This window comes from Embiotoca jacksoni, unplaced genomic scaffold (assembly GCF_022577435.1).
Source record: "Embiotoca jacksoni isolate LCO1_2020_lvr unplaced genomic scaffold, fEmbJac1.0.p SCAF_4, whole genome shotgun sequence".
Taxonomy (NCBI): domain Eukaryota; kingdom Metazoa; phylum Chordata; class Actinopteri; family Embiotocidae; genus Embiotoca; species Embiotoca jacksoni.
The window spans coordinates 11,925,266-11,938,160 of NW_027185392.1; the positions used below are offsets into that span (position 1 = coordinate 11,925,266).

The 12,895-nt window shown below is 35.9% G+C and overlaps 3 protein-coding genes and 1 long non-coding RNA gene across 5 annotated transcripts; all 4 read left to right on the forward strand.

Annotated features, from left to right (window-relative positions):
• Window positions 1-1,096: 1,096 nt before the first annotated feature.
• Window positions 1,097-3,475, forward strand: LOC138209041 (ecto-ADP-ribosyltransferase 5-like). 2 transcript variants are annotated; one of them, XM_069167378.1, is made up of 4 exons: window positions 1,097-1,158; window positions 1,384-1,467; window positions 1,567-2,279; window positions 2,992-3,475. In XM_069167378.1, exons 2-4 carry the CDS (start codon window positions 1,411-1,413, stop codon window positions 3,056-3,058), a joined length of 837 nt encoding a protein of 278 aa, XP_069023479.1. In that variant the 5' UTR covers window positions 1,097-1,158; window positions 1,384-1,410; the 3' UTR covers window positions 3,059-3,475. The 2 variants fall into 2 exon arrangements, with proteins under 2 accessions (XP_069023479.1, XP_069023480.1); XM_069167379.1 differs by having other exon boundaries at window positions 1,133-1,158; window positions 1,387-1,467.
• A 1,817-nt stretch (window positions 3,476-5,292) lies between these two features.
• Window positions 5,293-6,185, forward strand: LOC138209353 (long-chain-fatty-acid--CoA ligase 5-like). Its single transcript, XM_069167880.1, has 4 exons — window positions 5,293-5,383; window positions 5,599-5,631; window positions 5,818-5,869; window positions 5,988-6,185. The coding sequence occupies exons 1-4, from the start codon at window positions 5,294-5,296 to the stop codon at window positions 6,107-6,109; spliced, it is 297 nt and encodes a 98-aa protein (XP_069023981.1). The 5' UTR covers window position 5,293; the 3' UTR covers window positions 6,110-6,185.
• Window positions 6,186-7,934: 1,749 nt separating this feature from the next.
• LOC138209635 (ecto-ADP-ribosyltransferase 5-like) lies at window positions 7,935-10,281 on the forward strand. The gene is made up of 4 exons (XM_069168337.1): window positions 7,935-7,964; window positions 8,193-8,273; window positions 8,373-9,085; window positions 9,798-10,281. The coding sequence occupies exons 2-4, from the start codon at window positions 8,217-8,219 to the stop codon at window positions 9,862-9,864; spliced, it is 837 nt and encodes a 278-aa protein (XP_069024438.1). The 5' UTR covers window positions 7,935-7,964; window positions 8,193-8,216; the 3' UTR covers window positions 9,865-10,281.
• Window positions 10,282-11,772: 1,491 nt separating this feature from the next.
• Window positions 11,773-12,483, forward strand: LOC138209595 (uncharacterized). The gene is made up of 4 exons (XR_011179170.1): window positions 11,773-11,863; window positions 12,079-12,111; window positions 12,298-12,349; window positions 12,468-12,483. It is a non-coding gene; the product is annotated as an uncharacterized lncRNA (long non-coding RNA).
• The last annotated feature ends 412 nt before the right edge of the window (window positions 12,484-12,895 follow it).

Here is a 12,895-nt window from a genome sequence, read left to right on the forward strand (position 1 = left end):
GTCAGGAACCGGAAACGAGGCTATTTCCGGTTACAAACTAAAGCCGCAGCCGACGGTGGCAGACAACAACACTGGTGTTGACATGACTCTCACAGTTTGTATTCCGAACTGACATGGAAATAAATTGAGTAAAACGTAGTTCAATGAGGGGAAAAATGCAGAAGTTTCAGACGCTTACAGAAAGCATAAACCATACCGTATTATTATTTCCGGGTATGTTTTTCAAAATAAAAGCCTTTCACCAGGCAGTAAATACAAAAACAGTAGTTGCAGGTACTTTAAAAGCATAAACAGGATTTTTTTTTTTTTAAATATGTATGTATGTATATATAGGATCTAAGCACGCGTTACTCTAAAGTAATGTAAGAAAGCTATGGCCACTATAAACAGCAGGAATAAATAAAGCAACCAAAACTGTTTCAAATTCAATTTCAAGGTGTAAAATAAACCTTTCGAGAAAAACCTTAGGAATATTATAGAGCAGAGGTCTTCAACAGGGGGTCTGCGACCCCTATGGGGAGCCGCGGAGGTACTGCAGGGGGTCCGTGACATTTTTGGTTGATTAAACAATTTTTCCTATTTTTTTTTCCCTATTTTTTTTTCCACAAAAATTGAAATGTCTTAAAATACACATTAACATGAATCCAACATGTTGTAGCGAATGGATAAATGGAGGCAGAAGATGTAATCTTTCAGTCAGAAATGCACACAGGAGCTTTCTCAAGCTGGGCACCAGTTCACCCACATCGTGAGACTAGCCTGGATCTGTCCCTCCAAGCCTCCTGCACTCCTCCAGTTTAATATTAAAAAAAAAGGTTTTATACAATATATGAATCAGATATGAATATATGCTCCATCTCCCAATCAGTTTGGGGGTCCATGACCTGAATAATGTTGAAGACCCCTGTTATAGAGCACATTATTTCAAAATCACTGTTGCTCAAAGCAACTCAGTAGCGCAAGCAGAAAAAAATAAAATAAAATAAAAGGTCTGGCAGTGGCAAGTCCTTTCCTTCCACAGGAAAGAGAAAAGATAGCAGATGAGTTGTTTCACTTCCTTGGTCACTGTTCAGCACGGAGTAACCCCTCCCCTGCAGTTTGATGTGCATGGACTTGATTTCATGATTTCACCACAGAAGGTAATTCTCCTTGCTTAAGGTATGTCTATTTAAATCTTTTCAACATTTGCTTTTCATTTCACTGTTTTCATCTGTTTTTATCTACATTTATCTAAATTGGTGGGTTGAAAAGGAAAGGAAACAGATAATAAATAATTTAGGTGTGGCTTGTCTAAACCTAAGTCTAAGCCAGATCGTACCTTTTCTGTATGTCAGAACTTTTTAGGCAAGTTTGGTCCTGCAATGCTTTTCTTTTTTGTTACAGCAGACTGTAGAAGAAGAGTCCATAAAAATGTGGGACACAAGAAAACTGCTTCTTGCAATCATTTTCACAGCTGTAAACTACAAAGTAAGTTTTTTTTTATTTTCAAACAAATAAGCATAAAATCTTATGTTAAAAGATTCTGTTTTCCTGAAAATACATTTTAAATTTCATACTCAATTGAAGGTGACTGCAGAAAATGCACAACTACTGGACAGGAACTTTGTGGATGTTGTGGATGACCTGTACACTGGGTGCCGTGAAGAGGCCATGAAGAAGTTCATCCATTCAAACCTGTTAGGTCAAGAGCTAAACAGGAGTAAGGAATTCCAGCATGCATGGAGTGGAAACACCCAGTGTTCAACGCTGATCCCCGATGGAATAAAAGAGCATACTGCTGCACTTTCAGTCTTTAATAATGAGGATTCAGTTTTCATCACGACCTTCGGCAAAGCAGTGGAGACAATGGGCGTAAATGTAAGTGTCTATGAAGAAGACTTCCATTTCAAGTCTCTTCATTTCCTGCTCATGGATTCCATGAAGCTGTTGAAGCCAAAGGAGTGCAAGACTTTGTTTCTTCTCCAAGTTAAACAAAAGATACCACAAGCTGGCTCCACAGTGAGACTTGGACATTTCACCACAGTTAATTCAAACTATGATGCGCTAAAGCAAATGGAAGATTTCGATGGACAAGTCCTCTTAAATATCACTTCCTGCTTCTTTGTCAAACTTGGGGACCACGCCTGCAATAAAGATACAGATTCAGCACTCTTATCTCCAGCTGAATTTTTCACTGTGGAGGAAATAACTGAAAAAGAAAATGATGATTCTGAATACACAGAGGTCATTTTGAAACATTCAGAATTGAGAAGCTCACACAACTGTTACATGTTTTCACGGTAAGACTCACATTTTCTTGATAAAATGAAACATTTTACTCTTTTCTCTACTCTACTTCTACTTATTTACCTGGCTTTTATTATTTTGAGGCGATATCTAATTTCTGTATGAAAACTCGATATGATGTTTCAACTTTCCAGAATTTTAAATACTTTTAATTTTAATTATATTGTACTTCAATAACTGTTTGCCATCAATTGTTCGAAACAAACACAAAGACAGTACATTTGACCTGATTGTGTATAGATTTTCTGTTATCCAAAATAGTCAATGTTCAATGCCAACATAATAAAATATCAAATTCTTCAAAAGCCCCTAAAACTTGACCCAAATCTTTTATATTTCTCTAAAATCAAAAATATCAAGGACTAAATAATCAATTAATTAGTGTCCAGTTTTAACCTTCAAACTCATTCAAAAGCCTTTAACTTCTATCTTTACTTCCACTTTGTTTTTTAATCACTGATGATGAGTAGTATCTTTCAGGAGAAAAAAACTGAAAACAATTCAGAAGTATGTGACGTTAATTTATTCCAACTTGAAACAAGTGATAAAACAACAAATAGAGAAATTTTCACGTGAAATAAAAAAAAAAACCTCTCCTAACTTTGTCAGAAAACTGCTCAGAGTAGGAGGTGAAAGAGGAAATTTCAATACCTTCAAAATAATTGAATATTACAGTCATCTCTCTCTTTGTTTCCATCTCTACAGGTCTCCAATGGTTGTCTCGACCCAGTGGCTTGTGTCTGTGCTTGTGGCGTTATCTTTTTTTCTGTAACTGTGGAGCAAAAACAGTCAGCATCTAAGACCTCTCTGAAAGTTCTTAAAAATGCAAAACACTGCTTTGTTTGTTCAGTTGAACTGCAAAAATATAGTTATATAACAGTTTGTATTTCAGCCATATGTTTTGTATGATATAAAATCTTGTTTTCTTTGCAAATCAGAAAAAGATATGCTGTTTTTTTTTATTGTAATGTTTTGAAGCATCGTATGTCTGTGGAGCAATGGCAGGAAACGAGAGCTGGGGAAGGACGTGCGGCAACAGTTCCTGGACGGATTCAAACTGAATGTGCTGCAGTTCATGGTTGGCACTTTAACCGGTAGCCCACCTGGGTGCAAATTAAATCAGTATGAGATGATGATATCAGCCTTTAGACATGTGTAATACATGAACAAATAAACTGCTTTAACTGCTCTTGTTTTGCATCATCATTTCACACCTCTATGAATGATTCAGAACTGACTTTTTGTTTTGTTTCTGCTCATGACAATAAAAACAATAAAAACTCCAATACATTTTTGTATTGAATTAATTCTGAATGAAAGGGCACAACACAGCAATATTACCAGGAATGGCCTTATGTGGTACAGTTGCACAAAGTTTAGTAGGAGCAGCTAAAAATAAACTTTGTGTGAATGAGGAATTGATTCCTTGAACTAACTGGATTCAGCATTTTAAGTTTATTAAACTTTTCAGTTAAACTGGGAAGTGACTCATTTTCCAGGCAGCAGATTTACATTTTGAAGCTGAACCAGCTGACAGTATAGTAGTCATCTGGGTTTGTCAGCATGTTGTAGTTCTGATGGGGTGTAAATCTCAGAGTAGATCTTGAGTTTTAAGATGCTGCTGACAGTAGCAGCAGGCAGCGGTCACTGATATAATACTGTACCTGTGCTGTCTAATTGCTGTTAATTGTTATATCTTCCTGTTACCATTCATAATAAGTAAACATGCAAAATGTAAAAAAGTACAGTTTGGGAATTATTTAAGGACCCATTGACATGTATGTGATTAAATATGAACAGACTCAGTTTGATGCATCATAAGTTACTTCATGCTGTTCATGCTGCATTTGTGAAATCAAACAACTCCTCCAAATCAAACAGCATAATACGTCACTGCATTGCTCTACAGAATCAACACTCATCTTTAATTGAAATAAAATCTAACAAAATAAATAATCACATAACATGAGCTGTATTTTTTTTCCCATCATAACACAACAACAAAGTCATTTTAAAGGCTAAATATATTTTGTGTATGTATTTGTGTGCACCAAAATATGATAACAAATACTGTTTATACACAATTATACAGATATAATAATACTGCTGTAACAAAAGAGTACATTTTAAAATGGCACAAGCTTCCTTCAACTAACAAGAAGTACATAAGCAAGTACTTGTGAATTTACATTCTGTCGTAAAGTGTAGGCAACATCAAACAACTTCAATTTAAAATCTCTGTCACTGTAATAGATTTACAGGAATTAATGTTGGTAGAGCAACATTAATACTGTTACTGTAGTAAATCAGATCCAATGATTAACAATCTCATGACATTAAATAAATAACAAGTCTGTCGTGAGAGCAGAATTTAAAAAAAAAAAAAATAGATGTACTGCTATGTTATTCAATACTGTGCTGAATGTAACAATAAACAAATGTGATTACAAAACATCTAAAGCAGCTTAAAGTATACATGCATGGTTTATGATACTGATAAAGTATCTTTATTTTCTGCAGCAAATTCTGAAACCACATAAAAATACAGAGATCTGCGGCAGCTGAATGACTTGGTGTGCTATTTTACCTAAAAAAGAGAAATGTAACTCAAACATGTATTTGTTGTCGTATCAGAGAATTATCTAAATATCAGAGATGAATGATGGACCACTGTTGTCTGACACCAAATTAAAAAGATACAACAAATTTGAAATAAAAAAAACATACCAGAAACACATCTAAATGAAAACTGCAAGCAGTGATATGTGGGCCTTGGCACGCTGCACGTCGTGGATCCAGCGGGTCGGGGCCGCCGGCTTTCGCACCATCGGTGCTCGGGCCCTAGATATATAGATATACTATAGTGATACAGACATGTATAATACATACCATTAACTACGTGATTTTTTTTTAAAATTTAGCCAGAGTGTGTCTGGTGGCGACAACTAACTGTCTTTATCATTCTGCTCAGAGTTGAGTTTTGACCTGTTCCCATGAGAGTGTGAATATGATTATTCTGATGGAGGCGTTCGACAGCGACCTGGTGACCCGCGGGCAGGAGAGCGGCATCGAGATCCTGAGTTTGAAGGAGTTTGAGGTAAAAAGAACGAACAGACGAATCGTTTACTGAAGACTGCAATATAAAGAAGGTTCCTCAAATCTGCAACAGCAACAACGTCATGTAGCCTCTTGAGTATTTTTACAATCATAAACCGATGTTTTTGGAAAATTAGCTGCTATTTGAGTCACACTGTCACATGTTCTTGTTTGTTTATCTTGACCATGCTAACACTTTTTTTGTGTTTTTTCCAGGCCTTGGGTAAAGCTAACCATCAGACACCAGTGGTGAGTAGGAACAGCACATCTCATCTTACCTGCTGATTGCAAGATAATTGAGGCTTTCCGTTAATATTAAATTACTACAATGAGAATTAATATTTCAACTTGGATAATTCGCTGAATCAGCAGGTGAAATCTTGGAGAAAAGTAGTTTTTTTTTATTTTTATTGGAGATCTGTGATCTGATTACAGCCTCCCAAACCAGAAGACCTTGCACTCATCTGCTTTACATCTGGAACCACAGGTATTTCCGGGACTGTTTTAACTCTAAAAATTTAGGATATGTTAACTTTTTTAACATCAGGTATCATCCTAATTGTGTTGGTTTTGTTTTGTTTTGTTTGTTTTTTGTTGCTTTTCAGGAAACCCAAAAGGTGCAAACCTCACTCATGGAAATGTAGTCTCCAACACTGCAGCTTTCATTAAAGTAACAGAGGTAAACATACACACCCGCGAGGATATTTACTCACTAAAATCTTTCTGAACAATAATAATCCAGATGAGATAAGAGAGTCGATGACAAATTCATCTTAGTAACCTTCAGTTCAAAATGTGTGCACACAGCTGCATGTTTTACGACCTTGTTTTCTTTCTCAAGAGTCAGAGGTGAAAAAAGCACTTCCCACTTCTCTGCATTTTGTAGAAACCACAAAATGTCTTTACTTACAGTTACTATTCCTATTTTATACATTTTTCGCAGAGCATTCGATCCCATAGACTTCCATTAACTTGTCACAGACGTACTGTCAACACACAAAGCACAGACAGGCGAATGTAGATTCTGAATCCTTGGGTAAGAAAGTCCAAAATAAACAACACAATCTATCAAAAATGTTTATCCCCATATGTCAGGTTTAGTCTCCGAACCATTACTTTTCACAGTTTAGCTTTTTTAACAATATTTACTACTTTACTAATTGTACTCCGCTCATTTAAATCAATTGTGAACTAAACTCAAAAACTCCTTCTTTTCCAATTCCTTTATCAAGGAAAAACAATATGCCAGCATACTTGAAGAAATCTACACTCACTTATTAACAGGGAATTTACACTTGTGGAATGAATTGCATGCGTAAATCTAGCTAAAACAAATTCGGACAGAATGATTGTCTGTCATGGTTAGATTTATGTGAAGCAAGCTGCTCCATTCAAATGTGTTGAACAGAAAGTGGCGTGTTAGATTGCGACTGAGGACACAAAAACATGTCCTACCTGGATGAGCAAAGACACCATAGTTTTCCCATCAGATCCTTCGTTTGAAGCCTTGTGGAACTCCAAGTCAAAGTAAAGCTTACAAACAGCCCCCTCTGGTATCACTTCATAGCAGTGCATCAAGGTAGTTCAATGAGGGGGAAAATGCAGAAGTTTCAGACGCTTACAGAAAGCATAAACCATACCGTATTACCATTTCCGGTTATGTTTTTTTTTTTCAAAATAAAAGCCTTTCACCAGGCAGTAAATACAAAAAAAGTAGTTGCAGGTACTTTAAAAGCATAAACAGGATTTTAAAAAATATGTATGTATGTATGTATAGGCACGCGTTACTCTAAAGTAATGTAAGAAAGCTATGGCCACTATAAACAGCAGGAATAAATAAAGCAACCAAAACTGTTTCAAATTCAATTTCAAGGTGTAAAATAAACCTTTCGAGAAAAACCTTAGGAATATTATAGAGCAGAGGTCTTCAACAGGGGGTCTGCGACCCCTAGGGGGGCCGCGGAGGTACTGCAGGGGGTCCGTGACATTTTTGGTTGATTAGACAATTTTTCCTATTTTTTTTTTCCCCCTATTTTTTTCCCACAAATTGAAATGTCTTAAAATACACATTAACATGAATCCAACATGTTGTAGCGAATGGATAAATGGAGGCAGAAGATGTTATCTTTCAGTCAGAAATGCACACAGGAGCTTTCTCAAGCTGGGCACCAGTTCAACCACATCGCGAGACTAGCTTGGATCTGTCCCTCCAAGCCTCCTGCACTCCTCCAGTTTAATATTAAAAAAAAGGTTTTATACAATATATGAATCAGATATGAATATATGCTCCATCTCCCAATCAGTTTGGGGGTCCATGACCTGAAAAATGTTGAAGACCCCTGTTATAGAGCACATTATTTCAAAATCACTGTTGCTCAAAGCAACTCAGTAGTAAAAGCAGAAAAAAAAAAAAAAAAAAAGAAGGTCTGGCAGTGGCAAGTCCTTTCCTTCCACAGGAAAGAGAAAAGATAACAGAGACATTGTTTCACTTCCTTGGCCACTGTTCAGCACGGAGTAACCCCTCCCCTGCAGTTTAACTGATTTCATGATTTCACCACAGAAGGTCAGTCTCCTTGCTTAAGGTATGTCTATTTAAATCTTTTCAACATTTGCTTTTCATTTCACTGTTTTCATCTGTTTTTATCTACATTTATCTAAATTGGTGGGTTGAAAAGGAAAGGAAACAGATAATAAATAATTTAGGTGTGGCTTGTCTAAACCTAAGTCTAAGCCAGATCGTACCTTTTCTGTATGTCAGAACTTTTTAGGCAAGTTTGGTCCTGCAATGCTTTTCTTTTTTGTTACAGCAGACTGTAGAAGAAGAGTCCATAAAAATGTGGGACACAAGAAAACTGCTTCTTGCAATCATTTTCACAGCTGTAAACTACAAAGTAAGTTTTTTTTATTTTCAAACAAATAAGCATAAAATCTTATGTTAAAATATTCTGTTTTTCCTGAAAATACATTTTAAATTTCATACTCAATTGAAGGTGACTGCAGAAAATGCACAACTACTGGACAGGAACTTTGTGGATGTTGTGGATGACCTGTACACTGGGTGCCGTGAAGAGGCCATGAAGAAGTTCATCCATTCAAACCTGTTAGGTCAAGAGCTAAACAGGAGTAAGGAATTCCAGCATGCATGGAGTGGAAACACCCAGTGTTCAACGCTGATCCCCAATGGAATAAAAGAGCATACTGCTGCACTTTCAGTCTTTAATAATGAGGATTCAGTTTTCATCACGACCTTCGGCGAAGCAGTGGAGAGAAAGGGCGTAAATGTAAGCGTCTATGAAGAAGACTTCCATTTCAAGTCTCTTCATTTCCTGCTCATGGATTCCATGAAGCTGTTGAAGCCAAAGGAGTGCAAGACTTTGTTTCTTCTCCAAGAGAAACAAAAGATACCACAAGCTGGCTCCACAGTGAGACTTGGACATTTCACCACAGTTAATTCAAACTATGATGCACTAAAGCAAATGGAAGATTTCGATGGACAAGTCCTCTTCAATATCACTTCCTGCTTCTTTGTCAAACTTGGGGACCACGCCTGCAATAAAGATACAGATTCAGCACTCTTATCTCCAGCTGAATTTTTCACTGTGGAGGAAATAATTGAAAAAGAAAATGATGATATTGAATACACAGAGGTCATTTTGAAACATTCAGAATTGAGAAGCTCACACAACTGTTACATGTTTTCACGGTAAGACTCACATTTTCTTGATAAAATGAAACATTTTACTCTTTTCTCTACTCTACTTCTACTTATTTACCTGGCTTTTATTAATTTCAGGCGATATCTAATTTCTGTATGAAAACTCGATGTGATGTTTCAACTTTCCAGAATTTATATACTTTTAATTTTAATTATATTGTACTTCAATAACTGTTTGGCATCAAGTGTTCGAAACAAACACAAAGACAGTACATTTGACCTGATTGTGTATAGATTTTCTGTTATCCAAAATAGTCAATGTTCAATGCCAACATAATAAAATATCAAATTCTTCAAAAGCCCCTAAAACTTGACCCAAATCTTTTATATTTCTCTAAAATCAAAAATATCAAGGACTAAATAATCAATTAATTAGTGTCCAGTTTTAACCTTCAAACTCATTCAAAAGCCTTTAACTTCTATCTTTACTTCCACTTTGTTTTTTAATCACTGATGATGAGTAGTATCTTTCAGGAGAAAAAAACTGAAAACAATTCAGAAGTATGTGACGTTAATTTATTCCAACTTGAAACAAGTGATAAAACAACAAATAGAGAAATTTTCACGTGAAATAAAAAAAAAAAACCTCTCCTAACTTTGTCAGAAAACTGCTCAGAGTAGGAGGTGAAAGAGGAAATTTCAGTACCTTCAAAATAATTGAATATTACAGTCATCTCTCTCTTTGTTTCCATCTCTACAGGTCTCCAATGGTTGTCTCGACCCAGTGGCTTGTGTCTGTGCTTGTGGCGTTATCTTTTTTTCTGTAACTGTGGAGCAAAAACAGTCAGCATCTAAGACCTCTCTGAAAGTTCTTAAAAATGCAAAACACTGCTTTGTTTGTTCAGTTGAACTGCAAAAATATAGTTATATAACAGTTTGTATTTCAGCCATATGTTTTGTATGATATAAAATCTTGTTTTCTTTGCAAATCAGAAAAAGATATGCTGTTTTTTTTTATTGTAATGTTTTGAAGCATCGTATGTCTGTGGAGCAATGACAGGAAACGAGAGCTGGGGAAGGACGTGCGACAACAGTTCCTGGACGGATTCAAACTGAATGTGCTGCAGTTCATGGTTGGCACTTTAACCGGTAGCCCACCTGGGTGCAAATTAAATCAGTATGAGATGATGATATCAGCCTTTAGACATGTGTAATACATGAACAAATAAACTGCTTTAACTGCTCTTGTTTTGCATCATCATTTCACACCTCTATGAATGATTCAGAACTGACTTTTTGTTTTGTTTCTGCTCATGACAATAAAAACAATAAAAACTCCAATACATTTTTGTATGTATAGCAGCAGGCAGCGGTCACTGATATAATACTGTACCTGTGCTGTCTAATTGCTGTTAACTGTTATATCTTCCTGTTACCATTCATAATAAATAAACATGCAAAATGTAAAAAAGTACAGTTTGGGAATTATTTAAGGACCCATTGACATGTATGTGATTAAATATGAACAGACTCAGTTTGATGCATCATAAGTTACTTCATGCTGTTCATGCTGCATTTGTGAAATCAAACAACTCCTCCAAATCAAACAGCATAATACGTCACTGCATTGCTCTACAGAATCAACACTCATCTTTAATTGAAATCAAATCTAACAAAATAAATAATCACATAACATGAGCTGTATTTTTTTCCCCGTCATAACACAACAACAAAGTCATTTTAAAGGCTAAATATATTTTGTGTATGTATTTGTGTGCACCAAAATATGATAACAAATACTGTTTATACACAATTATACAGATATAATAATACTGCTGTAACAAAAGAGTACATTTTAAAATGGCACAAGCTTCCTTCAACTAACAAGAAGTACATAAGCAAGTACTTGTGAATTTACATTCTGTCGTAAAGTGTAGGCAACATCAAACAACTTCAATTTAAAATCTCTGTCACTGTAATAGATTTACAGGAATTAATGTTGGTAGAGCAACATTAATACTGTTACTGTAGTAAATCAGATCCAATGATTAACAATCTCATGACATTAAATAAATAACAAGTCTGTCGTGAGAGCAGAATTTAAAAAAAAAAAAAATAGATGTACTGCTATGTTATTCAATACTGTGCTGAATGTAACAATAAACAAATGTGATTACAAAACATCTAAAGCAGCTTAAAGTATACATGCATGGTTTATGATACTGATAAAGTATCTTTATTTTCTGCAGCAAATTCTGAAACCACATAAAAATACAGAGATCTGCGGCAGCTGAATGACTTGGTGTGCTATTTTACCTAAAAAAGAGAAATGTAACTCAAACATGTATTTGTTGTCGTATCAGAGAATTATCTAAATATCAGAGATGAATGATGGACCACTGTTGTCTGACACCAAATTAAAAAGATACAACAAATTTGAAATAAAAAAAACATACCAGAAACACATCTAAATGAAAACTGCAAGCAGTGATATGTGGGCCTTGGCACGCTGCACGTCGTGGATCCAGCGGGTCGGGGCCGCCGGCTTTCGCACCATCGGTGCTCGGGCCCTAGATATATAGATATACTATAGTGATACAGACATGTATAATACATACCATTAACTACGTGATTTTTTTTTTAAATTTAGCCAGAGTGTGTCTGGTGGCGACAACTAACTGTCTTTATCATTCTGCTCAGAGTTGAGTTTTGACCTGTTCCCATGAGAGTGTGAATATGATTATTCTGATGGAGGCGTTCGACAGCGACCTGGTGACCCGCGGGCAGGAGAGCGGCATCGAGATCCTGAGTTTGAAGGAGTTTGAGGTAAAAAGAACGAACAGACGAATCGTTTACTGAAGACTGCAATATAAAGAAGGTTCCTCAAATCTGCAACAGCAACAACGTCATGTAGCCTCTTGAGTATTTTTACAATCATAAACCGATGTTTTTGGAAAATTAGCTGCTATTTGAGTCACACTGTCACATGTTCTTGTTTGTTTATCTTGAACATGCTAACACTTTTTTTGTGTTTTTTCCAGGCCTTGGGTAAAGCTAACCATCAGACACCAGTGGTGAGTAGGAACAGCACATCTCATCTTACCTGCTGATTGCAAGATAATTGAGGCTTTCCGTTAATATTAAATTACTACAATGAGAATTAATATTTCAACTTGGATAATTCGCTGAATCAGCAGGTGAAATCTTGGAGAAAAGTAGTTTTTTTTTATTTTTATTGGAGATCTGTGATCTGATTACAGCCTCCCAAACCAGAAGACCTTGCACTCATCTGCTTTACATCTGGAACCACAGGTATTTCCGGGACTGTTTTAACTCTAAAAATTTAGGATATGTTAACTTTTTTAACATCAGGTATCATCCTAATTGTGTTGGTTTTGTTTTGTTTTGTTTGTTTTTTGTTGCTTTTCAGGAAACCCAAAAGGCGCAAACCTCACTCATGGAAATGTAGTCTCCAACACTGCAGCTTTCATTAAAGTAACAGAGGTAAACATACACACCCGCGAGGATATTTACTCACTAAAATCTTTCTGAACAATAATAATCCAGATGAGATAAGAGAGATGACAAATTCATCTTAGTAACCTTCAGTTCAAAATGTGTGCACACAGCTGCATGTTTTACGACCTTGTTTTCTTTCTCAAGAGTCAGAGGTGAAAAAAGCACTTCCCACTTCTCTGCATTTTGTAGAAACCACAAAATGTCTTTACTTACAGTTACTATTCCTATTTTATACATTTTTCGCAGAGCATTCGATCCCATAGACTTCCATTAACTTGTCACAGACGTACTGTCAACACACAAAGCACAGACAGGCAAATGTAGATTCTGAATCCTTGG